Raw genomic sequence first — 27,833 nt, 5'->3', positions numbered from 1 at the left:
GTAGCACACTTTGCAAATTCACTGACTTCGTGCTTTCCTACCTTCATTGAGTAGAGTCATACAAACAGGTTAATCATGTCATCTTTCTGCAATCTAGCAAAAAAAAAAAAAATCAACCTTTTGAATTGTTTTGCCTGTCACTACATGTTGCTTGCATAGAATGATATATTTGTTGTAAATAAAAGAAATCATCTCGTCTATTTTCAATTCAATTTCAAATTTTTTTTCGTTATATACATTGTTGTCATTTTTGTTTATCAGGTTTAAATGTTATCTCTTCTTATCATGTAAAGGACATTGAGTTACCTCGTGTATGAAATGCACTATACAAATAAATTTCTTTTGCAGTCAATCGCAGAGCACATAAATAAAACAACCGATTGCACACTCACATTCGCACCTAGATTTTTATAGAGTCGTCAATTAAGCTACCATGCATGTTTTGGGGGTACCTGGGGGATGTGGGAAGAAACCCACGCAGGCATGGGGGGAACAAGTGAACGCCGCAGAAGCAAGGGATTTGAACGCCGGTCCTCAGAACTGTGAGGCGGATGCTTTCACCACCCGTCTGCCATCAATAATTTTCTAACCAATGAAGGGCAAGCGGATCTTTTGATAATGTTTCTGAGCACGTTTGGTTGCATTGCTATGATCCAATAAAAGAAAGGTGTTATTGGTGGGTTCCCGGAAGAAGCCGAGGAAAGCCGAACTCGCTCGCTCGCTCGCTCCCTCCCTCCCTCCCTCTCCGGTTGTCTTTTGGTGGTGCTGCAAGCAGCCATGTTGCCGCGAGCTTGTTCCGGTATGAGCGCTGGTAGCTGCGTTTAGACCACATTCGGACGCAGCTCGTCGCCTGGCTCCCCCCACCCGACTCTTCCCTGGAAGCCACAGTCCCATCGATGATGGATCGTACGAGCTGATTTCAAAATACATGCAGTCGGCCAAGCTGCTGGAGGATCATCGTCATCATCCTCGGGGACCGAGGCTCGGCAGATTTCGGCCACACCGCAGTGCAGTGCGGTACTGGTGAACGATCTTATTATTCATATGAACGCGAGAGACGCCAGGGCGGCGCTGCCTCGGCTGGATATTTTGGACTTTGGTGGCTCGCTTGTGTGGCACCGGGCTCCTCTTCCTCCTCTGCCGCCGCCTGTGGCCGCTGGAGCGTTAGCGGCTAAGCGAACTAGCCCAGTTAGCTCCGCCTTGAAGCCAAGTCGGGCTAGATCGATGGGCTAACAACAACAACAACAAAACAAACAAAAAAAAAAACAACCATCTGGAAAAAAAGTAATTTTCAACCGGGCCAAGTTATGGTTTTACACCGTGGCGCTTTTATTTGTTGGATACCCCTCTCTGGATATCTCACCGGGGACGATTGTTTCGTGTGAGTTGGCAAGGTCGGCACGGGGACCCTCTGAGAAGAACTTCGGCCTGAAAGTTTTTGTTTCGACCTGCCTCCCCCCACCCCAAGGATAGGACCGTCTTGTGAAAAACAACAACAAATAACAACACGGGCCCCGATGACAAACTCGTTTTGAGGAAACACGGTGGCACTTTGTCGTCTGTTCACTCGGCGTTTTTGCTGGCTTTAGCATGCTAGTCACCTAGTGGAAACTTGTCTCGTCAACGCAACCCCATTAGCCATTTTCTTCCTTAGTTGCCACCGAGGTGGTTTAAAAAAAATCAACCCCAAATCTGCACCGTGACGTTCTTTTTATTTTTATATTTACTGTTGACAAACATGGGACGTTCGGTTGACGAGCTAGCGGGCTAAGTGAGTGAGCCGCCGATGTGGGAGCCAACTTGTTGATTCACGGGCAATCTGACGTGTTGCTAGCACCGGGGCTCTTCCCCCCCCCCCCCCCCCCCCCTTCCCACACCCCCATTTTGTACCCACGCCGATCTTAAATGTACAAAAGCCACTGAAGTTTCTTATTTTTTTTTTGTGCGGGGGGGAGGGGGAGAGGGGGTCACTTCTCCTCCTTTTTTTGCAACCAACAACCCCTCGTCAAGTTGATCCAAAATGTCAACAAGGACCCCACTCGGGCAAGTCATTGAAAATTCCTCTGGGCAGGTAAGATCATCACGTCAACTAGTGTAAGAAATATTAATATAGTCAAATAAAATGTCACTTCTCTTGGTACTAATCTTTTCAGTTCCAGGATAGTGGCCTCAAAAGTTTCTTCTTTTTAGGAACGTGCATCATCAATTGTATTCTTTTGTAGGAATTGAAGCACACAGAAGGGCAACTGTCAAAATCTGAACATTCCGATGGCATTCATTCTTTGAAAGTCAGTTAAATTGCAGCTGCAAGTTTCATTTGCACAATGTGCTAGTTTTCTTTCGAAACTGCTTGGCTATTCAATTAAGTTTTGACCTTGTGCCAAAAAGGCACATCGGAAGCCAGAGCGTCCGTAGCCAGAGGGTTGTTTATGGGGCAGCCGTGTGTAGCCGTGTCACAAATAACCGGATAATTAAATCAAAAACGAATTGATCATCAAATTAATAGACAGCTATTTTGACAAACATATAATTGAGATTTTATCCAAATCTCTCTTCTCTTTCTATAGTCCTCCGTGAAAGCAGATTAATCTTACGTTCTGTTCCACCGGAATAAGACGTTTGCAATTTACATCTGCTTTGACTTTGGAAAACAATAATCAAGAGTTTTTCTGACATTTTACGGAACAAACCTGTAATTGAATCATAATCACTTTTATGGGAAAACTAAACCAGTTGACAAAAGTAGTGGTTCATATGACAAACCTATTTTTGATTTCAGCTCTTCTTCTGGTCATCTGATTGCTCTAATTCTGTATTATAGACACACAAACTACTAAATGTATGTATAACTATCATCAACTCGACGTATAGGAAGGCGTCAGGTGACGGAATACACCAAGGATATAAGTCGCTTTTTTTTTTTTTTGTGATGTAACTTAAACCCGAAAAGATGTCGCCATAAATGTGGATATTTTTAACTTGTGTGTTAGTCTCGGCTTTGTAGTCTGCATTTACCTTACGTTAACTCTTGTATTGGAATGAATGAGCCCTTTTTCTGCTGTAGTTTCCAAATATCATTATAGGTCATCAGTTATATATCGTGACGAGGTCCAACCCACCTTTTAAAAGCGTACACGCTGAGAAAGTCACAGATACTACAGTCGAACGTTAGCGCGGCAACCTCAAGTGAGCATAAATAATGCCTGGCTCACACATGCAGATGTGATTGTGTTTCATAATGCAAAGTCAAATTTTAAATGATTGATTGACGGGACAATCAGTCGAATGCTTGATTCTAAAAATATTCAACAGCTGTGGCCCCAGTGACCATGACAAATTCCAAGCAAGGTGGAAGCTTTTCACTTCACCATTGTCCCGCCAGGGCCAGCGCGAGGGACAAGCCACTTTACAAATTACGAAGCAAAATCTCGAACCTTTTTCCTCACTAAAATCTCAATTTAATCTGTTATTCCCCCATTTGCGTATATAAATCACGGAGAGGGCGCTAAATAAAACTTGTAAACACAGAAAGATTCCCACAACTCTGTTCGCAGTCAGGTTGTTAGTTGGAGCAGTGCATGGGGGGGTGGGGGTGCGCTTTGAACTACGGTATTGTCCTGACAGATCATTTAAAGGACCACCTGATGCGATTAGCATAGTTTTTAAAGTTACGTGACTTCCTCACAGCTTTGGTATACCGAGAATGTAAGGGCAGGAGGCGTCGGGTGTTGTAAGGTCAGAAACACAAAATGCACACCCCTGGATCCAAACGTCCAATGTGTAATTGAAATTCATTCGGTTACAGAATAGATTTGACAAGGAGTTTGAAAGAAAACTTCTTTGTGTTCATTTTCTGACACAAATGACTTCTGGTGTCAACTTGGTCGTTGCATGTGTCCTTGACAAAAGAGTTTCGGGACAATTCCATTTTTATTTATTTATTTTTTTTTATATATAAGAACATGATGAATCAGAACATAAGGCAGAAAATTAATTTGATTCATGGGCGACTAAGGCATGTACAGAGCTTGCAAATCTATTTAATGAAGACAAAGTCCGAGATACCAAATCAAAGGAGGGCCAAACACAGGAAGGAGTCATTTGGGCGATCCTCTGAGATTACGGCACGACTGGGGTGGGATACTTTACTACACATGGGCTTCGATGTCAATCAAATATTTTGGGTAGCGGTACCAATACCGCTCCTTATTTCAACTGCCGTGTCCTCAACAGCGAGGAACTCCTCCAACGGTGGGCTTTTTCGGGGGGGACGGACAGTCAGGGTAGATGATTAACATCTTGAGATGATTAACACCTACCCTCACCAACTCATTCCGTACAAATAATATTTTTGCTCCCCAGGCTTCCAACAAGGCAAAATCAGTTTTGAATAAGATGCAGTGTCAAACATTATAGTTTCATTGTTGACATAAAAGCTTCACACTATGCTATGGTTACCATTCTTTTTCTTTCTTTAATTAACGATAATTACAATATAAAAGTGTAATAGTCACCATTTGTAATATTTTCACAGTCTAACCATAGTCAAGGAATGGAAACCGAAAGAGGTGTTTGTTTAATTTCCCAACAACAGTTGAGGTGAGTGGCTATAAGGCATTATTGGGATAAAGTGGTTTATTACAATTTATGTCGCCACATAAAGTTAGATCGTATATAATAACGCGCAGAGGGCGTATGGTTTGGTGCTGCTGTTTTGGTGAGCTGTTTTGCAGCCAAGTTCAAATGAGCTCAACGGTTTAGTATTTTGTGTCCGTGTGTGAGGAAATACGGTATTTCCTGTTTGACAATGTTCTCCCGTGTCTTCTGAAAGAGACAAACGGAGCTCGATTTACAGGTCTGCCCCTGACGTCATCTTTCAGCTCAGTGTTTGGGGAAGTTGCAGGCCAGCCTGGCAAGCTGGCACCATGGCATGAGCTCGTCATTATTTCAAATTTTTTTCTTTTTTAATTTGAGAGCTCCTGTCTACAAAATATCTCCCTAAAACAAGCAACTATTTAGAACTAATTGCGTGCTAAATGGCCAATCTGAGCTGGGGTTTCCGATGTCACGCACATGAATATTAGTGTTTGTGATTTTTGGCTTAATTACACTTGACTCTTTGGTTTTTCCTCTACAATACAGCGCCATTATTCTATTTTAAAAACGTGTTATTTTTGCGGGGTTCTGGAGTGGATTAATGGCATTTCAATGCATTTCACTGGCGAAAATGGATTTGATAGTTCGAGGCTGTTCGCAGAGCGAAGAAAACTCGTAAAACAAGCCACTAAGCAGATTACAGCAAAAATGCAAACTGTTTAAGTAAGTCACTGACGCATTTGCCTCCATTTTTTTTTTTTTTTTTTTTTTTTCCCCATTTTGCGGCACTCCTCACGCATCGCTCCCGTCGAATGGGCCGTCACGCAAGCGTGACGCTCCGTGGCGAACACGTCGCCGATCCGCCCAGGAACCTGTAATTTTTGCCTCTCCCCTTTAGCAGCGCCGTCGCTAGGCAGAAGAGCGGAGAGGGAGACGGACGGCTAGCTGGGGTCCTAGCAACAGAGAAGCTGCCTCTCTCACACACACACATGCGCACATGTGAGAGCATTGATAGTTGTTCTCAGCAGCGCACACAGTAGCCCTCCTTCAGATACACGCTGTTTGTGTTTCACTTGACTGGAACGATATTTTAATTGAATGAGCTGTGTCAGCGGCCCTATTAATCGCCGGCCGCGTGAACAGGTGCTTCAGTGCAGCTCTAAACCTGCGCTGTGTTTCTGTACGCGGGTGTATCGGATTGTCTAAAAGAGAGTGCAGAGTAAAACAAGCCTTTCCAGTTGAGTGGAGTGGTAGGTGTGGCAGCACGCCGTTGACCCGCCTTTGGCCACGACGCCATTGTGCCTCGTCGGTCGCCAGGAAAAAAAAGTACTTGAAGTGGATCAGTGTTATTTTTGTTCGGATGATGATTGGTCAGCTAAATAGCCAAGGTGAGCTGGGCCTGGCCCACGTGACCCGAAGTTCATATCACCGCATCCTGTCACAGTAACTGTAAAAATGATCATGAATGGGTTATATAGTTTCTCGGCAAAACTAAATGGATGAGAATCTGATCTAAACAGATATCGTCCTGGCCCAAGACTTAAATTATTTTGATCATATCGGTCTGCAAAACTGCTTTGTGCTTTTAATCAGCCGTTTGGGTCAAGTGCATTTGTGATGCTTGAGCAAAACCTTATTGTGTCTCTCTTGAGACATCCCCCAAAAGACAGTTTCCTGCTGACTGTATGAGGTGTACAATTCTGTACCGGCTCCAAATCGCAGACATTTTTTAACTGGTACCTGTTCCGTGTGTTGTTGTTTTTGTTTGTTTTTGCGTGTCGTCGTCAACACGCGTTACTGGTCATGTCCGAATCCTACGGTCGGGCGAATGTATCATCTCTACCGTCAGGTTCTAGAAGCAAGCGCTGTTCTGTGCTGAATTGTTCCTAATGCATTCTCGCAGCTTGTGGCAATCCAGTTCAACAGCCCCTTCGCACCAAACTGACACCCAGTGTGACGCGGCCATGCTAAAGTTAACCGCCTGTGCACACTGTATGACCGGTGGCGTGTTTGCGCAACTTCTATTGCAATATTGTAAACAACTCAGATCTGGAATTCCTTTTAGGCTGACTTTACACTCGAGGTCCAAGTGCCCAATTCTGATTTAATTGCTGTATCTGATTATTCATTACTGCATTATTATCAGTATTTTGTTTACGAGTGTGTTTGTGCGCTGTGGGTGGTGGTTTGGGGTTACGCCTTGCTTGCAGCGGCTAAAATATGAAGGAAGAATCAGTTTGCAAAAATAGTCCCGACTTGAAACATGGCTGAAGAGTGGTGGAATGTACTACTTGGTGCTGTACCCACTCTTTGCTAAGAGAGAGAGAGAAAAAAAAAAGTATTCTTCTCTGGAAAAGTGTGCTTTCATTTTCTCACATGACCCAATTTTATGTTGGAAGTTTTGTGAATGGATTCAGAAAGTGTGATTGATTACGGCGATTCTGGGCTGGTTAGCACGCAGTTGACAGCCTGCAGATGTATTTGGACGTGAAGTGAACGGCGCCGAAATGGATGGCGAATTTCTTTCCGGGGCAAGAATATACTTGGGATGTGTCACCATGGTCTAGTCTCTCCTTTCATGCAGCTGTTGTCAGTCTGGTGTGGTTAATGTAGCGCTCAGATTATTATCGTGGTGTCTTGGTTTACTAGATTCCTAATTTATGTTTGTAGAATCATCATCAGTCATCGATGGGTTGACTTTTGACATGTTTTATTTTCTCTTAGTTGTTGTTCTGACTTCCGGCTTGTCCCAATGTGCAGTATTGAGTTCTATGTTTTTTCTTTTTCAGTTTTTTTAGTGGAAAAAAAAAATAAGGCTAAAACAGATGAATTTCAGAAGTTATTGTGGTGCGATTGGTTTCAAGTTTGGTCGCTGAAGGAATTAAACGTGTAATTCAAGCTAGCACAATAATTTCTGTAGGAAAGCAACCGTACTTTGTGTGACCGGTATTGAAAATTTTGGGAACAAGGATAAAAAAACAAGCAGCGTGTTCTAGTGTGTTCCAGTTGTGTCCACGATGACATTGTCAGTCTCCCACTCCTTTGCCCTCACGCTCCAAAAATAAAAATCATTTGCTCCACCCTCACACAAGACCGCACAAGGATCTGTGCTCAGCTCCCGGATTGATGCAAGCGATCCAGATGAAGTGGGCCCATTGCGCTTTTTCTGCGCAGTTAGCGTGAGGATGGAAGTTTTGAAACGGGAAAGGGACTGACAGACGGACACCTTCTATCTATTTGCAGCACGGGAGCACAGTGGGGTAATCCCGGTTCTCCCAGGGTCCCCCGAAAGTGCGCTAACCCTGGGAGGAAGATGTCACTTCCGCTTTGTTTATTTGTTTATTCGCAAGACTGAGCAAGCCTCTAATTTGATTGCAAATAAAATCACAAGCCGGTGTGGTCAGGAGCGTTCCTCCAGTACTACTGAAACCTCTTTTTTGAGGCGTCCGCCCGTGTGCTTGTTGGTGCATGCGTGCCTTTGTGCGCACGGGATGTGTGTGGACTTGTGTCACTGTGCTTTCGCTTCCGTGTGTGTCGTCACCCCGGAGCCAGTTTGACCCTGATCCCTCTACCTGTCCGCTCAGATCTCGTTCAGACACAAACACACAATGAACCTTTTCCTGGATTTGGCCCATTGTTGCCAGCCAGCCATGCTAAAACCTGCCAGCAAAGTGCTTTCTTTTTTTTTTTTTTTTTTTGCTTCAAACGACTTCTCACCTGGAGCGGTGCTAAGGAACTGCAAACGATATGATCTATTCTGGTGGCTCATCAGAGGAGGTTATATTGTGTGTTAAATGTTAACCATGGGAAAACACCTCAACAGGAAACTGGAGACTTGGCCTGCCATATTTGCGCCCAATCAGCTAGATGCATTTCCCTGCAATTTTTTGGCAACACTGTACAGCTTGACATGAGTTTCTATCGACTTTTCCTTACAGGAAGATAAAGAAGTACAGCGGTACCTTGACTTACAAGTGGCACTATGTTTTGTGCAATGTGGCTGCTTTTGTTTTATTCTGTATTTCTGTGTGTTATGTTTGTTTGAATGTCATCTGGTGTTCGGAAAAAAAGGGGTATTTTCTGTTATCGCCCAGTCCCAAGCTCCAACACGCATGACGCTCCTTTTCTGATTCCTCCCAACGTGTTAGGACTCCAAGTCATTGTCCAGCCGCTCCAGCATGCCGCGATGTCGGAACTCACTCACGACGACCACGCCGGACGACCAGCCGCACATCGGCAACTATCGCTTGCTGAAAACCATCGGCAAGGGCAACTTCGCCAAGGTCAAACTGGCGCGCCATGTCCTCACTGGAAAGGAGGTAGGAGGAAAAGAGACCGTCTGTTTACGCCATTGCTATCTGTTTGCAATAAAATTGGTGCTTATAATAATGACAACATTTTGATTTTTGGCGGTATCTCGTCGGTATTTTCACGTTGATGTTAACATTTCATAGAGAAGCATTCCGTTTACTACAGCATAGTTATAACTTCTAGACATGCGTACGCATATGATGCCGAGCGCTGCGCACGTTTGTCAGTCTGGCGAAAGTCTCGGAGCGAAAAGATGAAGATCGTGCCAGGGTGATTGATAAAAACCACGGGGTAAAAAAACTGTTTGAGATGTGCATGGCTCGAAAAAAGTGGAACCGTGCAGAGAGGAATGAAAACTGTATCAACGTGTCTAACCGAACGCGTACAATGTGCTGTGCGCTCCTTGTTCCAATATGATCAATGATGGAAGCCGAGGAGCAAAAAAAATATCCAGGAGTATATCTAAACCAGGAAACACAAAGGTCAATTTCTCAAATATTGTCTAATTGACAACTGTTAATACAATTAGGCCCATCTGTAGCACTGGCCCTGTAGATTTCATTTTCAGCATTTTCCCAAATTGGTCATTCTCATCCCTGCGTGCCATTGTTTACCGCATCGGAGGAGCCTTAAATGTCTCCGGCTTGTGTCGCTTTAAGGAGGGGGGGGTGCGGGCCATGCCGGCGCTCCTCCTTTGGACCAAGTCAACACGTTGGTTCGAAGGGACGTGGGCAGGCTCTATCAATGTGTGACAGCTCTCTGCCTGACACCCTGATAACGCTCCATGTGACCCGCTGGCAGACACACACACACGTGGACGCACACACTGGAAAAACAAGGCAGAGTCAGAGGGTACAAAGGAGTCAAATAAGCACCACTAGAAAGACGAGAGGAAGAAAGCAGACCTTTGTTGTCACCAAACTCTTTTGAAAGTCCCCCACCCACCTCCATCACACTTCACGTTTTGGGTCCCGCTGCCCTTTGTGATGTCACCAAATTCGTGCTGCCGCATCTCATCTGCTGCTTGTGTGACAGATAAATATGATTCACGTTGTTGTTGATTTTTTTTTTTTTTTTTTTTTTGCTTTCTAGGTGGCTGTTAAAATCATTGATAAGACACAGCTGAACTCCTCCAGTTTGCAGAAGGTGGGTGGCTCACTCTTTCTCCCACCCACACATGATCATATTGCTTCAGAAAAACAACCCGGTGCCCATTCACTCTCTTGTCCCCCTTACCCTGCTTCTCTGAAGAGGCCCAGTTTTTCAGTGAGTTTTAATTACAGGAAGTAAGCTGCAATTACTTGCTTTGATCGCGGCTGGGTGGGGTCTGTCCACTTAACATGAACACACACACACACACACACACGTTCTTGCCGTGTGTTTGCGTCAAGACAAATAGAAATGCAGAAGCTCGGCCTGGCTTGCCACATAACTGCCACTGTTCACATATATATTTGCACAAAAGGGTAAGCATGCTCGGTTTTCCCAAAAGGCGTGTCACCACTTGATTCTTGTAGTATTTTGGCTTAGCAATGGCAATACGGACGTTTTTAATTTCTCCTGTACGCCATAACACAATGTATGGGTATAGCCCCCACCCCACAATCCAGTCCTGATGTGTAGCATATCCTCCGACACGCAGACTTGCGTATGACATTTGCATACAGACCCCCAAATGGTGTTTATTTAGTCAGGAGTGCCCCCCGTGCCCAGTGAGTGTCTGACACAACTGTGTGTGGCTTATTTGCCAGCTCTTCCGGGAGGTGAGGATCATGAAGATGTTAAACCACCCCAACATCGGTGAGTCCGAAGGAGAGCCACGTTTCAAATGTCACGGCTCCACTCATTGTTTCTTCGTTTGTTGTTATTGTTTGGTTTTGTTTTTTGTTTTGTCTCCTCCACCATTAGTTAAGCTTTTTGAGGTGATCGAGACCGAAAAGACTTTGTACTTGGTAATGGAGTACGCGAGTGGAGGTAAACGTGTGATATTTGGAACTTTTTGTTGAGATGGAGGAGTGCGATTACGCCCTAATTGTGTACTTCTCATGTAGGCGAGGTGTTTGATTACTTGGTGGCTCATGGCAGGATGAAGGAGAAAGAAGCCCGTGCCAAATTCCGACAGGTATGTTTGTGCTCTGCCTAACTTTTCCCGATACTAAACAGACCTTTGGAAAAAGTTTCCCAGCGTTCACATGTATCGGAAGAAAGAATTATTGAGTCCAAAGGTTTGGAAACAATTAGCCATTTATCATTATGATCCATGTCTTTTGTCAAAGGAATTTTTGCACCCTCGCAAGGTGTCATTTTATTTTTCTCATGTAGCATTGTATAAGTGAAGGAGAATGACCTCTGTAAAAAATGTTTGGGGCTTGGAAGCACATACCTCAGGTCAAAAGTTTCCAACATCGTGACAAATCACTGCTTTTGGTCATATGTAAATGGGCATCATGTATTTGGCAATGTTCAGAGTATTTGACTGTTTGAATAAATATAGTGTGACCATGAGCTACATGGTTTGTGATTTGGCACTGCTGACGTCTGTGAAGTAGTTTCTTTCCTCATAGCCATATTTTTAGTGGGTCAGCGGGCAAGAGCTTTAAAAATACGGAACCAGCAATAAAGAAAAAAAGTCATCCAGGTCTTCGTTACTGTTGTAGTTGCTTTCTAATTGTTTTTCTTGCATAATGCAACCCTTTTTTTTTTTCCTGTGCTCTCTGTCCCTTGCTCACTTTCTCACTCCCCAGATTGTGTCAGCAGTGCAGTATTGCCATCAGAAGTGTATAGTACACAGAGACCTCAAGGTGACAACACACACACACACACACAAGCACGACGATGAGCTGTCTATCATGTACTGTAATACACAAACTGTGTTACCACTGCTGGTCGTTTCTTATAAAGTCGAAAAAGCTTTCTGGAGGGCAGACGGAACCCGTCGCCGTAATGCGTTCCATCCCGCACTCCGCCCACAGATCAGCATGTCTAACCCTAAAAGGACGTCAGAGGCTTAGCACCGGTGCAGATTGATTATTATATTTTCGAATCGGTCTGAATGTCACAGCCTGTACCGGAATCATGAATGCAGTGTAGGTTTCATTACACCGTCTCCGTGTAAGCCCTGCAAGCCTTGAGATCATACACACACAAGGTACAAAATATTTAGAGCGTGTGAAAAGGAAAGTGCACCTGTTGCTAGGCAACCAGGGCCTACATGCACAGTAACTGATTTCAAGCTTGGAGAAGTGTCATCGCCGATTTGGCCCATTGTCCGCGACTTGATATTTCTAGCAATGTTTCAGACATTCCGGTTGGAAGATTCAGTTATCCAATGTTGACTAAATCTTCCACTTCCATTTCAATTCTTCCCCTTTTTGTCTGTTCCCAGGCCGAGAACCTGCTCCTGGATGCAGACATGAACATCAAGATAGCGGACTTTGGCTTTAGCAACGAGTTCACGCTGGGGAACAAGCTGGACACGTTCTGCGGTTCCCCGCCGTACGCCGCTCCCGAGCTTTTCCAGGGCAAGAAGTACGACGGGCCCGAGGTGGACGTGTGGAGCCTGGGCGTCATCCTCTACACACTCGTGAGCGGCTCCCTGCCTTTCGACGGACAGAATCTCAAGGTGTGTGCGTCCAGGTCTTAATTTAGCGGCTGACGGTTTAGTGTGGGCGGCTGCGGTCTTTGCCTTTGCGACTTGTGTTTCTTCTACCCGGCGGCGGTTTGAGCAAGGGCGACTGTGTATCTGGATTTTGAACGGTATTTTGACGAGAAGTGATCAAGCCTCGGTTCTTTGCACAAACTGCTTTTCTTAACGCCACCTACCGTGCTGTGCATTCAGCCAGCACCCGCATGACGCATCCTGAAAGCGCAGACACATTTTGGGTGGGCGATCTGATACCAAATGTGGTGTTGATATTAACATTCCTGTGAAGTATCTAGGTTTAGCAAGTTTGCCTTTTCACTGCCTCACGCCCTGTCCTGTTTTGTTCAACACCGATATCACTTGTCTTGCCATTTATTTAACAGACAACCTAACCTAACCCTACAATAGTACAATTCAAGCTATTATGCCGATTTATCATATCAATTTTGCCAGTTGAAATGAATTGAAATGCCATTAATCGTTCATCTTCCCTCTTAAAAAAAAAAAAAAAAAAAAAAACACAATTATTTTTTGTTTCTTTTTTTAATAGAATTATAAAACCATACACCAGTGACCAAAGTGACCGAAGGTCAGAGACTGCATTACATTGTATGTACATGTGCTTCTTTTTTTTTTTTGGGGGGGGGGGGGGTGTGGTCTAGTGAGTGACATCAGTTGACTTGACCGATTCCCACGTGGTTTTAGCATCTGAGCCCGGCTCCTTGCGAGTCTTTTCTTTCATTTTGCATTTGTGCGTTTGACTCTCCTTTGCGCCGTATCTGAAAGTTGCTCGTGACGCAAAGCAAAGCACGGTAGCCAGTAAGTTTGGGGGGCTCGTAACTAAATCAAATGACTCAGCACTGCCCCACCCGTCCGTCTCCAGGAGCTCCGAGAGCGCGTTCTGCGTGGCAAATACAGGATTCCGTTCTACATGTCAACTGATTGTGAGAACTTGCTGAAGAAGTTCCTCATCCTCAACCCCTCGAAAAGAGGCAGCCTTGAGGTACACGCACGCACAAGCACGTCCCAGTTCTCTCCAATCCTTTTCAAAAAGATGATGGTCCTAGCCAAGGTGTCCATTGGTGTGGGGTTTTTTTTTCTTTGATTTTTCTCCCAGCAGCAGATAATGAGGGACCGATGGATGAATGTAGGGCACGAGGAAGAGGAACTCAAACCCTACATTGAACCGCAACCAGATTATAAGGACCCGAGGAGGACAGGTACATATGCGCATCCATGCACGAATGGCGATTTATGTCATATGTTCAGAAGTCTAATGGGCACGCTGCTTGTGTGCAGACATTATGCTGCAGATGGGATTCTCTCAGGAGGAGATCCAGGACTCACTGGTGAATCAGAAGTACAATGACGTGATGGCGACCTATCTGCTACTGGACTATAGGAACTCTGAGGTAGGTCTCAGCTGCAATATGGTGGTTCACCTTACTGCGGTTTTTGTGGAGAAACGTTTCTACACATTCAAATGTGTTGAAATGCTGTGGGAGGGGGAACTATTTGGTGGAAAAAAAAAAAAAAAAAAGTAGTATGTTGGGGATTTTTTTTTTTCATCGTTTTTACCTCTTATGGGTATATCTGGAATGTAACCCGTGTTGATGTGGCTGTTAAATATCTACGTTATTTTGTGTCTTTTGTTCATCAGCTGGATGAGGGCGGCATCAAGCCTCGGCCCGGAAGTGATGTAAGCAACATAAATGCCCCCTCCCCGCCGCACAAGGTACAATGAGAACTATTATTAACTAGTGGCCTCGTTATTGTTGCCAGTGGCCGCCAGAGATGACGGCAGACTCATAATCACAATTACAACAAACGCTTACCCGCACGCTGGGGTGCTAAGCTGAATCCCAAACTTGTCTCAATGGCCCTTCCCATCTTTCTCAGGTACAGCGCAGTGTGTCATCCAACCAGAAGCCCCAAAACCGAAGAGCTACTGAGCAGGGTGAGACTGCCGTGTGGCGTAGCGGAGGCCAGAGAACTTGGAAAAAGATATGAGGGGATTACGTACATTCAGATCGGGGCATTGCCGGGATCTGAGGATTTTGCCCCGAGGAGATGTTAACTGCGATTTCTCATCTCCTGTCCAGGCTCCTCCTACTCAAAGAGAGGGGGGCAAGCAGACAACCGGAACGCCGGAGAGGATTGCGGGAGGAAAGGCTCGTCGGGTAGCTCCTCTACCAAGGTGCCCGCCAGCCCCTTGGCCTCCTCTGACCGCAAGAAGAGCGCCACGCCCTCCACCGTGAGCTCCAGTGCATTTCTTATTTCCAAATCCCACATCTTCACAAGATTACCCATTCACTTGTGTACTCAAATGAATTGCTCCCCTGTGCTTCACTGACGAGAGAGGGGAAATCTGGAAAATGCGGGTGTTGGCTGAATTTCATCTGACGATGTGGTCCAAAGATCACAGCGGAAGCTAGTCACTCATTCACCTGATTAACGTGCACGTGACTCCAACAGGGCCGAGCACGAACTTCCTTCCTAATGAGGAACATTTGCTTTGGTTGTTTTTATTTTTCTGACAGAAGAACACCAGCGCACCTTTCTTTAGAACATGGCCACCTCTGTGACATTTGTCGTTCAGAGATCTTTCCAGATTGTTGATTTATTCCCAATTGTTATTTCTCCTTGCAGAATAGCATCCTGTCCACTGGCACTGGCCGCAGTCGGAATTCTCCTCTGACTGAGAGAGCCACGCTGGGTCAGGGCATCCAGAATGGCAAGGACAGGTAATGAGGCAACGTCACCAAAACTTACAGAAGAGCCCGCTTGAGTTAGTGGAGTGCCAACACCATCCAAATAGCCTCAGATTGGTTTTCTCGCCGCTGGCGGCGAGGTAGCGCTCCCGGACGTAGCACGGGCCGCCTCACCCTGCTTTGTGAATGAAGCAATCTGGCAGCTGTCTGTGGCTCGGTCCCAGACCTTGGCTGGTACTCTCCGGAGCTCAGCCAGCTGGCTCAAGGCGCCCTCCCGCCGCACCCCAGATTTGACCCCGTCCCACCCTGCTGAACAAGAAAATCAGGCTTTCTTGAGAATTTAGGCCAAAGCCTCCAGTAGATTACAGCTTACCCAAGTGGGTTCGATGGATGCCAGCCAGTTGGAACTAAGGCAGGATTTGGTGGACACGCATACACAGGCACCCCTTTTTCCTTTGGAATATGTAATTCACCACCACTCAAAAAGCATACAATAGCTCACAGATCTCAAACCCCCTTGATCATCAGGAGTTGTACTTGCGCGCGTCCCCACATGCAACATAAATGCGCACAATCCGCTCACGCTGAACCCGTCCAGTGCTTTGTGTTACTTCCCCGTCAGCGTTCGACATGAAACCTTCAATCCTCACTGACGCAGCAGCGTTCAGTTGTCATTGCCGCTTCATGACTTATTTTCCTCATCATCATTCTCAAATGACCCGCTGCTAAAACGGCAGTGATTCAGTTAAATCCATTATTGTTATTTTTGAATTTGCTTATCATTCAGTGGTCATTTGAGACGGCACTACTTTTTCTACTGTGGGTTTGAGTTTTGTCACTAATGCATTTGTACAGTACATGTCTCTCCCCAAACCCCCCCCCCCCCCTAAACACACACACACACAAATTCCTATTGGTGCTCTTTTCCTTTTAAAATGTTCCTCCTCTCACTTTTCCCACCTTTATTTTTGCCCTTCTTGTCTTTGAGTTCCCCCTCCTCTCTCTTAAGGAGATTAAAATGACTTGTGATGGAATATTAACTCTTAGCGGTATGACGCGGTCCCTCGTAATAGGCTTACATGGAAATGGCTACGAATGCGGACACACGCCCGCGCACGCAGGTAGTGTTGTAGCCATAGTATCCAAATTCACTGTGCGGCTCACAAACATGGTTGTCGGATGTACCCGAGTACTATACAGTGTACCCCTCCCGTTCACCGTTTGCTCTTGGCGGAATAGATATAGTTCTGGCCACCTGCGGTTATGTTCTCGGATGCCGTAAGATGGCACCAAAGCTCTGGCTTTTAGTCAAGTTGTAATTATTTCAAAGTGATACTGTACATCCCGACCGGCCTGTGAGGTAAGTCTAGCCTGGGTCTGAGAAATAAAAAGGACGCCAACAATTCATTTTCCATCATAGTTGAACTTTAAGGTATATTTATAGTTTTACACTAGGAATAAAGATAGTTGATGTAGTTTTAGCGGTTAGCCTTTTGTTAATGTTGATCTTTATTTCTGCACTTTTGTGGCAAGCTGCCAGAGCATTTATTTGATATCCTTCTAGTATGCTGCATTGTCCATGTACTTGTGCGCTCTTTGTTTTGACTAGTAGAACAATAGCATGTTAGCGGCGAAGAAAGTTTGCGTGTCATGATTTAATGCTGCAATTAAATTCTTTGTGCTACACCTTCTGGTGCATTTATCGACCCAAGTGAAGAAGAATAGTACTTCTACTGCTAATGACTCTGTAAGATTCTATAGTATGAGTCATTTTTAAAATTCTCTTTGTTTGACGTGTACTTTGACAGTGCAGTTCAACTGAGAATGGCATTAAGCAGCACTGACCCTCAATTTTACGCTTGCAAATCAAATCAAATCAAAGCAAACAAGAAAAAAATGGCTGGACGAAGGTTAATACCTCGAAAGTGAGTCCGGTCGTTTTTGTCTCAACGCACACCATTAGCACTATGCACTTGTGTAATGCTCACTTTTGCCTCGCGAGTAACAAGTTGTTTTTCTTGTAGTGGACCTCAGTCGTTCTACTCGTGCGGAATAATCTCATACGTTTGTGTACAAAATGTCACGACGTTGCAATAAATTAGTGCCAAAGAATTAATTTAGTCTGGTATTTCAATTGAAAAAGTGAAACTCGTTTTTGGTTTTTTTTTTTTTTTTTTTTTTAAAGAAAACCTGAATCTATTGAAAAACATTTACCATCTCTCCAAACTAGAATATGACATAACTAACAATCAACTAAGCAATAAAAATACTTCTTAATGGTGAAATGAGGCAGGTGTTTGCCCTCTGCAAAGTATTTTCCCAAGTGTTTAACGGATGAGTACTGAAATAAATGTACTTTTCTCCGGTTTTCTCATTTATCTGGAAGTACTTGTAGCCATTCAGTGTGGTGAATTGTTTTGCTACTGAAGTCAAAGCGCGTAGCAGTACTCGGATGTTTCGGCACGCTCGTCGGATGTTGAATTAAGGCTCAAGCGGCTTGCTCTCAATTTCATCTGTCCCTCATTGGTGCATTCTTGAGTTTCTACCTCTCCCCCTCCCCACCCTCCATTGAGTGTGTTTTAAAATGTGCTGCCTCTAACCATGCTCCACCCCACCGCCCTGCCCACCCACACACAACTGTGTGTGTGCGTGTGCATGCGTGTGTGTGTGTGTGTGTTTTCACCTCGTCCCTCCCAGCCTTAACACTCCGGGTTCCCGTGCCTCCACTGCTTCAGCCGCCGCCGTCCTCTCCTCCTCCTCCTCCTCCTCCTCCTCCTCCTCGCGTCCCCGCCACCACAAGTCCTTGTCCTCCTCCAATCATCCATGCCCCTCTGACCTGCATGCATCACGACCCAGGCAAGTCTCTCATTCAGAACTCGCGCACACGTCCGCAGCCGGCTCGTATTTTCACTCAAGAATGCGCTGTACAGAGAAATATGTATATGAAATATGTCAATTTCAGTCCCGGAGTGCGCCTGCTAAAATGGATTTTCGATTTTCGATTGTACGTTGAATCAATGGTGACGACCTGGCAACTGTGCGTGCCATAAATGTGTGTATATTTTGTGAGACACGAGCAACGGTGTTCAAGGGGGCGCTTGATGCGGTTCTGGGAACTGCCTGTGTAACCGCCACGTTCCACTTCTTCCCTTGTTGGGTTTTGGAGAGGGTTACGCCGACCCCTAAGACGGGGGTGACCGTGGGGATGGGCGGGACTGCATACGAATGATCATAAATATGAAACATAAAGAGCAGATGTCATACAAAAGTCAGTGTGTGCGTTGACATCGGTGTGAGATTGGCGCCGATATGTTTTTATTCTGTAGTGAGCAGTGCGAAAACCAAAAATTAAGAATTAATCCTTTATTATTAACAATTATTTTGAGGATCTTTCTGGCTTGGGTCAAAACTAACCTCCGCGCATAGAAAATGAGAGCACGTAAAGTGACGACTGAGCAGTCAGCTCGTGGAAGCAAGAGTTTGTCGCCGGCAGGGCTCGAGGTGTTCCTTCTTTAACCGGAGTCTGCAGCCAAAGGGTGACCTTTCACACCTGTCTCCATCTCATGGTGGCAAGCCGTACTACAGAATGTCTTCATTGACAAACCAATCCTGCGTTTGTTGTGTGAGCTTTGCTGTTGCATTTTTGTCGGCTTTCTGGCTTTTGTCTGTTTGTCGGCCACTTGGATGTTTCTTGGGAAATGAAAGAACAGCGACGTTCTGAGCAAACGTCATTGTGGCCCCGTAGTTCTTTGTGGCTTTTGTTTGCTTCACGTTGACGTCTGCTTGCGTCGCATGCGTCCTTCAGCAATGAGCTCGGGCTCTTCAGAACCTGGCTGGGAACGCTGGTCGTCAAACGTTACATTTTCTCATGGTGTCGTGTCATGCATGCAGAAACAAATCCACGAGATCAACCACGTCTTATTACATTACATTTTAAACCCAATTAGACTCCTCTACAATTGTATTGTTTTCCCTCCCCGCACTTTCCCCTTAACGTTTTTTTTCTTCTTCTGATATTCTTCTGATGATTTTGTTTGCGCTCGTGCATTTCTCTATACTTGACTGCTGAGCATGAGCTTACGCGCTAAACTATGTTGATGTGCACCTGATGCAATGTGGCGTGCGAGGGAGAAATTTATGATGATGTCACTGTGAAGTAGGGTTGAGGGAATTTTTTTTTTTTTAATTTTTTTAACCTGAGTTCAAGTCTACATACTGGCTGACTGGAGATGACAAGTCGGAAAGACCAGCAGATGATTTTTTTTTTTTTTTTTTTTCACTATATTACCTGACATGCAGGCAGGTAAGTACAAAAATTAGGCAAGCCGGAGCTAAGATTGTGGGTGGGAAAATCCCTGTGCCCCTCCAAAAAAAAAAAAAGCAAGAGTCCGAAAAGACAACGACAGGATTTTATCTCGTGTAGCCCGAGCTTCATAGACTACTTTTCGTATGCGGCGTCAAGGACACAAACGTCGGCGCAAACCTACGTAAACCTACAGCACAACATTTGCAGAGCGAGGCAGATAATTTCCCACTTTCGGGAAGGAAATAGCAAAAAAACCCTGAGTCATTGATGCCATAAATATATCACAAAATGGTCATCTTACATTTATTCTACAATTCAATGTCTTAGTTGAATTTGAAATGCATATGGAGTAACCATTTGCCGTACCGCTTTTCGTAAGTTATGACTTTCGATCGGGTCTCTCGTGTTTAAGAGTGGCACTTTTAACGGTGCCGGTATTTCTATGTTTGTGTTTCACTTCCTTGATTATTTTTCCCATTGCTCTCCTTCAGCGCCCCGCCTCAACGGGCGCCTGGCGCCTCACCGTCAGCTCACAACATCAGCAGCGCCGCGGTGACGGACCGCACCAACTTCTCCCGAGGGGTGGGCATCCGCAGCACGTTCCACGCGGGCCAGCAACGGGGGGCCCGGGACCAGCAGGGCTCGGCCTACCCCGGCGGGCCCGCGTCCCCGTCGCTGTCGCACGGCAACAGCCAGGCCCGGAGAACGCACGGGGCCACCGGGATTTTCAGCAAGTTCACGTCAAAGTTTGTACGCAGGTGAGTCATGCAAAAGAGACGCTTAGTAAAAATAAAAAAGGGGGGAGGTTGAAATGCTAGGAAGGAAGGAAGGCTCGTACGAGTGGACGTGGCAGAAGACAGCAGGAGATCCAAATTCTCCTCGTGTGGATGAGCGTGACAGAAATAAAGCTCGCTGCGAGTGGAAAGCTGTCGCGATAGCAGCCGCTTCCTTGAAGTGCGAGTACCGCTGGAGCCTTTTTTGGCCCTTTGAGGTTTCAGACTGAGCAGAAAATAACTGGGTTTATGTTACATGTCATTTAATGTGCTCATTTCCTCCGAGGAACCACCTACTGTACGTCGATGTCATGTCGTCGCTTTGCGAAAAGGGGCTGCTCTCCGCCGTTGCCCGTCCGCCGCTGCGCTTTTGCTGATGTGTCGGAAGGGAGAGCGATCCCGGCGGCTGGGTCTCCTCTGTAATTTTGCCGCACACGGCGGTGACCGAGGAGTCGTCGTTGGGTTCGTGCCCGAACCTGGCGCAGTCCGACTCTTTTCGACTTCTGCCTCGGGCTGGCGCGCTCTTGAGTCCGCTCCAGGTTCATTTCTGAGGCCCCGCGTCGGCTCTAATTAAGGAAGCAACCTGATGGGCTAGGTGGAATTTAGTGTGAGAGAGAGCACGGCCGGGCAAAGTTTTGTGCTCCACGCTCGCCTCCCGATGTGGAATCAGACAGATGAGGATTGTGTGATAACTGCTAGTGATTCTTTCTTCATGTGCACATGAATTTTTTTTTTTTTTTTTTTTTTTCAATGAACAAATTCAGTACATTTTAAATGGGGGGGGGAGCAAAAATGATGCAACCTCTGAGGACTTTAATGTAAACGTATACGTCGAACAGCTGACTTTCCTAATATCTTTATTTTGTTGACAATAAATCAAATTATATAACGACAAATTGATCGGAAGCACAAAATTGAATGAACTCATTTCATTAAACCTATTTTATATATGGATATCGAATATGACAAGATTCTTGTCCAACCAGGCTTTAGAAGGCGCAGCAACTGAAAAGAGCAACAGCGAGCCGGGCAAGCCTGTTCATTATCTCAGATGGAGAACGGGATGGAACAGGAAGTGCACGTTTAAAAAGAGAGGAAGTGCCCGAGCAATGAAAGCACCGGGAAATGACCGATCCAATGTCCCGTGTGCAGGGGCGGAGGCACGGCCGCGCAGGCGCTCTCGAGGCCGCCCACTCAGAGCTACTGTAGTGCCGTGGCGACAGTATCCATGGTTACAGCAGGGATCGCTTTTCCCGCAACTATAAATACCGCAGGCGGGGACACCTTGACACACGTGATGGCGTCTCACGCTGGAAGGAAGTCAAAATGCACGTTGTGCTTGCATTTTGGTTGCGTGTATAGTATTACCGACCCAAAAAGTTTGGAAGGATGGATGGAAGAGGTGGCGCGTATAAGCGACGAACCCACAACGATTCCAGTCACAAATTAATCCACAGCTGTTTTGGCGAGACCTTGTTTATCCATTAGTATGGGTTTGGGTAAATAGATGAAATTGATCAAATTTGGACATTCTGCCCCGACAGAAATGATGATTTACATCACGGATTGACGTTGATTCATTCAACACATGCGGTGGTTTGTGTTTTGCGCGTGCGTGCGCACGCTCAGCTTGTTGTTTTGTTCTCTACGGTGTTTTTTTTTTTTTTTTTAAACGTCCTTCCTGTATTCACGTGGCATTTGTTTGCAGGATCACCTCAACCAGGATCACCTCAAGCAAACGAAAGCCAGCGCATGTGTCCTGCCGTGCGTCGGCTAATATCTGATTAGACATGAACAGTTTTGATAAACGCAATCCGAAGACCGTGATTTTGAGTTCTCCTCCATGTCTTTCTGATGCTTTGAGTGCACATTTGCTCTTGAGAAGGCAGCGTGTCGTTTATACATACGTTTTTCTCTTTTTCTTATCCCTCTTTTGTTTTTTGTAGAAATCTCTCGTTCAGGTTTCCAAGAAGGTAGGCAAACACCCCCAACGTTAACTACAAAGCCTTGATATATCGTATATTCTCCTCTTCATATTTATTTTACATATCAGTATTTCCTCCCCTTTTTTGGTGTTTTGTGCAGCTCTTTGTTGAAATCTTCCCCTGTGCCTTGAGCCTTATCCTTTCTCCTATTTATTGCAAGCAATGGTTTTGTGTTGAGCCATGTTTGGCCCATTTTTTTTTTTTTTTTTTTTTTTTTTTTTTTTTGGGGGGGGGGGTTTATTCATGCCACTAACGTCCCTCCTCACCCGCCCACGCACCTAACTCACTGACTCGCCTGCTCACGCTCATCACGACCACCGTCACGTGACACAATAACACCTCAGCCCTCTTTCTCTTCGCCCCCACCACCACCCAACGCACCCCCCTCCCCTCCCCCCTAACGTGTGTGAGCTTCAATAAGTGAGAACAGCCCAAACAGCTTCCTCCCTTTTTTGTCTTCACACCAGAAGCATCTTGTAGTGTTCTTCCTCTTGGATGAAGCCCTACACGAATGACTAATGTCACCAGTTGTTTCATAATTGTACACAATTAAAATCTAATTTGTCATGATAAGTCATAAGATCACATGCTGCTAACTGTTACCACTTGTGACTGTTTTTGTACCCCCCCCCAACACATAAAGAGCGAGTTTAGTGAATTTTTTTTTTTTTTTTTTTTTTTTATTCGAATGTCCCATTAGTGCATCCCCCCCGCCCCGCAACTTTCAATGAGCAAAGGCACATATTTGACATCAGGAAAAATGTCATTGCACTCGTGAAAAAGTATTTCATCGGTCTGCCTGCCACCCAATCTCACTAGCGTAGATGAACATTTGAACATTTATATAAATTCTCCATTTGGATCTTTTGCTGCTCCACGTTTGGGAATCATTGCACTAGCGGGCCGGTGGCAACGGTGGAGTTGGGGGACTGGATGGAGGTGGAAAGGAGGAGTGGATGCCGGAGGGACGGGGCTTTATTTTCCCAAGGCTGCAATCTGTCACTCTGGTTTTTTTTTTCTTTTCTTTCCTTTCCTCTCCTCTCACTGGCTCTCTTTTAACAGTGGCAGCAACAGAAATGGCTGGCTTTGAACTTTGACCTCTGGTTTCACATTACAACACACACACACACACTCTTGATGTATATTTGCACGATGCAAGTCATGGTCTGAATAGATTTTACATTTCGGGGGGGGGGGGGGGGGAAATTTCATCCGACGTGCTGCTTTGGAAAAAAAGAAACAATTTTTGTAATACGTTCTTCTACAAGTTGTGTAACTGCGCTATTGTGCCACCTGATGGCCGGAACATGGAATGAACACTGCCAATTGTATTCCCCACATTTCCAGATGATGAGCCGAGGTACATTTAGAGCTACAGTGGTGCTTAGAGATTAGTTTAATTTATTCTGTGACCACATTTGTGACTCAAATGAGCTGACCTCAAATCATCTTTTACCATTGAAATGAATGGAAATGCCATTAATCCGTTCCACCCTGCCCCCCCCCAAAAAAAAATAATTCAAACGAGAGAAAAATACCACAGCATAATATTGTAGTTCATAGAAAAAAAACACATCACAATAATGTTATAAAATATGAAGAATTAAGCCATTTGTGCATCATGATTTCAAACTCCAATCAATTGTGTTTTGCCCCTTCTGGCATGCCTGCTTTGGCCACCACGAGGCAGTACACCATTCTAGTCGTGCAGACACAAACGAAGAATAGTACGACTTGTACTGCTACTGGAAGAAAGACACTGATCACGTAATATTGATCATTTTGCATAGAGGACACAAAACAAGATGTTAAATTATCCATCAATGTGTCAATATTGTCCAAGGTTCAGACATCTGTTGCGACTAAAACGGCGCTTGCCTTGTTTCTTAGCATCACACGTTTTCAAATGGATTGTTTGAATGCTTAGTTTGACAGTAAACTTCAAATAACTGCGGCATTAAACGGCGTCTATTTTTGAATAACTTACTCAACACTCAGATCTCAAGTCGTCCAAACGACGGCTCTTATCTCAAAAAAGTCACTTGTCGTGTCAACTCTGATCTCAAGGCACCACTGCATCTTGTATTGATATTTTGCTCCCTCTTGACGCCACAAAAGCCCATTTTGCATCCCGCCATGTCGCAATGAGCATGCAAAACGGAGTCCGAGCTTTCCCGTTCGGCCATCTTCCTTTTTGCCAGTAACAACAACAATTGTGTTCGTATGTATTTTTGGTCTTGCTGTGTGCCATATGTATATTGTGTTCCCAACATATTTATCCCAAGCGTTCAAATCATGACCAACCAATCTATTCAAGCCCATCACTCGCTCATTTCACTTCACCCGTCTTTGAGGAGTGTGCTGGCAAAGCATTGTGGGCCACGTCCTGTACAGTGGAATAATTGGAAGCCTGGATTTTGATACGTACGCGGCCAGCTGGTTTACTGTTCTCGCCCAATTGCCCGAAGGCCCCAAAAAAGAACTAAACTTGTGTTGATTTTTCCCGAGGAGTCCGTATGAGGGAGAGGGTCGGGAAGAGGGCAGCAGGTGAGCGAAAGAACGGAACGACCCGCCGACCCGCTAATCAGTAGACTCAAGCCAAACGCTGTAGATGATCTTGGAGCTGGGATTCAATCGGGTGGTGACGGTGCTAAGGGTTCGGGCCCCCGTCGGGATGGGAGATTAGCGGTGCGAGTGATAGCGTGGAGGTGATCCTGCATGGCTGCGTCTGCGAGTGTGGGGGGGGGAAATTCCGTTTCCCGTACCCAAATGCGTGTTTGTGTTTGCCGCGGTCGACGCGCAATCGAGTCGCGAGAGGCCCACACAAACACACACGGGGGTACTCCGTTTTTGTTGCCGTTCACTCATTGTCCTCATCGCCTCCCTCCTCTTTATTCCCGCTTTTCAAATAACGATCTCCCCCCCCCCCCTTCTGCCCCCTTCCCCCTCAACACACACGCTGTCCTCGTCCTTCAGGTCCATGCTGAGCAGCACCGCGGACAAGTCTGAGAAGACGTCCGGCGGCGTTCTCTCCTCCTCTTCCAACAACGACGAGAACAATTCCTCACCAGGGTCCGGGAACACCGGTATGTATTAGGTGCATCTCGACAAACTGGAATATCGTGGAAAAATTCATTCATTCATTGGTTCAAGTCCGAAAATGAAAGTCATCGATTCACGACAATGCGCAGTGAAATATTTCATGATTGTATGACTTGTAATTTGAAATTTGCTTTGTCAAAGAACGAACCCAAAGGATTTTTCAGAGAGAAGTTCTGATCCCCGATTTTCCTCTCGTCTGCCTTCTTCTCTCATCTTTTCTTATTCCCCCCCCCCCCCCCCCCATCACGGCCCCCTCCAGGCGGCACGGGCACGCCTCCCGCCATCGCCGGGCAGAAAGACTTAGCCAAGCCGCGCTCGCTGCGCTTCACCTGGTCCATGAAGACCACGTCGTCCATGGAGCCCACGGAGATGATGCGCGAGATCCGCAAGGTGCTCGACTCCAACAGCTGCGAGTACGAGCTCCGCGAGCGCTACATGCTGCTGTGCATGTCGGGGAACCCGGCGCGCGACGACTTCGTCCAGTGGGAGATGGAAGTGTGCAAGCTGCCCCGGCTCTCCCTCAACGGCGTGCGCTTCAAGCGGATCTCGGGCACGTCCATCGCCTTCAAGAACATTGCGTCGAAGATCGCCAACGAGCTCAAGCTGTGAGCGGCGAGGAGAGCGGACGGAGGAGGAGGTTTTGAGCCGGGCCGGGGTCCATTTGAAATAACACCAGTGGTTTGAAGCAGGGCTATCTGTTCTCACCTCACTGTCTGAGGTTTTGGTTCCAAGGCAGTTAGTTCTAATCGTTTTTTGTTTTGTTTTGTTTTTTTTCCCCTTCCTGTCCCCCGTGAGCACTCTTCTGCATGTCACGTAACTCCTGAGCACTCCTCTCACTTCCTTGCTATTTATTCTGCGCACAGCCCCACACCCCCCCCCTTTTTTTTTTTTTTCTTCTTCTTCCCCTAAGTAAGAACGGTTGTGGCCAGGGATCTCGGTGCAGCACATTCTCTTCGAAGGATCAGCTGAAACTTTGTGACGTAATGCGGAGCCTCGGAGTCGTTCCCCCCCGTCCCCTGAAGTGTTCAGATTGTCCCGCAAAACTGTTGAGCGGACTCCCAACTGAATCAGGACTGTTGGCTCACATGTACACGCGCACACACACATCTTCCCCTCCACACTCAGAATGGTTTTGGATGCCTTTTTCATCCCCTGCCCAGACGAGACCTTCCTCCTCCCAAATCTTCCACACCCAACATCCATTTTGCCCTTTTCCTCCCTGAGTTCTGTCAGATCGTCCCAGGCCAGTTAGACATGCCCAAAATCAAATGTGTAGCCTCTTTTTATGGCTTCTTTTTTTTTTTTTTTTTTTTTTTTCTCAACACAGTTGTGCACTGGAAACGAGAGGTAAATGTCTAAACCCCCCCACCCCGCAATTGATTCCCCCACACGACCACAAACGCAATTTACCGCCTCATTTGACTGGTCCCCAATGAGTTAATGAAATGCACGGCCAGTGGGTATGTGACAGAAAGATCTCATAAAAGGGCAGCAAACGGTGAATTACTTTCTCATACTTTTTGATTTGATGATATATTTTGGTGTTGTTATACTAATTTGGGATTTGTGAAATGTGTGCAGTTTTTCTGTTTGTTTTTGTTTCAGTGGGGTCGTGTCTACTTCATATCATTGCTGCCTTTTTTTTTTTTTTTTTTTTTTTCCCCCTTCATTTTTCTGGTGTTGTGCCTCTTTCGGACACATCATCAAGGTTCAGTACAAAAACCCTCAAATTGAAGATTTCTCAAATGTATGGTTATTAATGGTAATAGTTGACCACTCTATTGTTTCATGCTTTTTATTTTATAATTTTTTTTTAAACCAGTCATTTAGAAAAAAATCTATTTTAAAGAATTTTCAAATAGCCACAGCATATTTCCCTGTGATGTTGTCACATCAGAGGGAAATGTTCCAACGCTCCAACCTGTGTCCGTCTTTCTCCATGCTCGCATCCAGCTTGTTGAAAGCAGCATAAACAAACAAACAAACAAACGCACGCACTCACTCAATGGGGGGTGGAAACAGGACATGGTGGGACAAGGCTTGGTCACGTCATTCTAACATGATGACACACTGTCCTTTATTTTATTTCCTTTAAAAGTCAGATTTTCTTTCAAACTTGATCATTTGTATTAAGGTGCTGGGTATTGTATTCTAATGATTATACTGGCTGTTGCTGTTATATTATCTCTTTCAGGGTTTTTTTTTTAAATTTTATCTCATTATTATTTTTTGTTTTTGTTTTAACATTGCTGTAATTTACGTTGATTTTTAAATGTTTTTGAGCAAAACTGTAACTGTAGTGGTTGGTTTCGGGGAGGTAAGGGAGGGGGGTCTTAAGCTCATGTATGTTTTTTTTTGTGCAGAGATTCAATGATGAAAACTTAACAATGATAGTAATAAAACTGA

At 45.5% G+C, this 27,833-nt stretch overlaps 1 protein-coding gene across 6 annotated transcripts; it reads left to right on the top strand.

The window, feature by feature from the left end:
• The first annotated feature begins 700 nt into the window (after positions 1-700).
• Positions 701-27,833, top strand: mark2b (MAP/microtubule affinity-regulating kinase 2b). 6 transcript variants are annotated; one of them, XM_061808398.1, is made up of 20 exons: positions 702-2,071; positions 8,745-8,915; positions 10,000-10,053; positions 10,659-10,707; positions 10,816-10,881; positions 10,959-11,029; positions 11,652-11,708; positions 12,293-12,529; positions 13,434-13,553; positions 13,668-13,770; positions 13,850-13,962; positions 14,211-14,285; positions 14,450-14,507; positions 14,653-14,804; positions 15,200-15,294; positions 17,959-18,117; positions 20,059-20,325; positions 22,287-22,313; positions 25,302-25,411; positions 25,687-27,833. In XM_061808398.1, the coding sequence occupies exons 1-20, from the start codon at positions 2,021-2,023 to the stop codon at positions 26,034-26,036; spliced, it is 2,385 nt and encodes a 794-aa protein (XP_061664382.1). In that variant the 5' UTR covers positions 702-2,020; the 3' UTR covers positions 26,037-27,833. The 6 variants fall into 6 exon arrangements, with proteins under 6 accessions (XP_061664386.1, XP_061664382.1, XP_061664387.1 ...); XM_061808399.1 differs by having other exon boundaries at positions 704-2,071; positions 13,671-13,770; XM_061808401.1 differs by having other exon boundaries at positions 705-2,071; positions 14,211-14,249.

This window comes from Syngnathoides biaculeatus, chromosome 21, assembly GCF_019802595.1.
Source record: "Syngnathoides biaculeatus isolate LvHL_M chromosome 21, ASM1980259v1, whole genome shotgun sequence".
Classification (NCBI taxonomy): domain Eukaryota; kingdom Metazoa; phylum Chordata; class Actinopteri; order Syngnathiformes; family Syngnathidae; genus Syngnathoides; species Syngnathoides biaculeatus.
The sequence above is the reverse complement of the archived record's forward strand: the minus strand, read 5'-3'. Positions and strand labels throughout refer to the sequence as shown.

Bases quoted from the DNA above. Each gene is read 5' to 3' on its own strand.
- mark2b (XM_061808398.1), top strand. From the start codon at position 2,021: ATGTCAACAAGGACCCCACTCGGGCAAGTCATTGAAAATTCCTCTGGG. The intron at 2,072-8,744 runs GTAAGATCATCA...CCAACGTGTTAG, and splicing joins TTGAAAATTCCTCTGGGCAG to GACTCCAAGTCATTGTCCAG. The intron at 14,805-15,199 runs GTGAGCTCCAGT...TTCTCCTTGCAG, and splicing joins AGAGCGCCACGCCCTCCACC to AATAGCATCCTGTCCACTGG.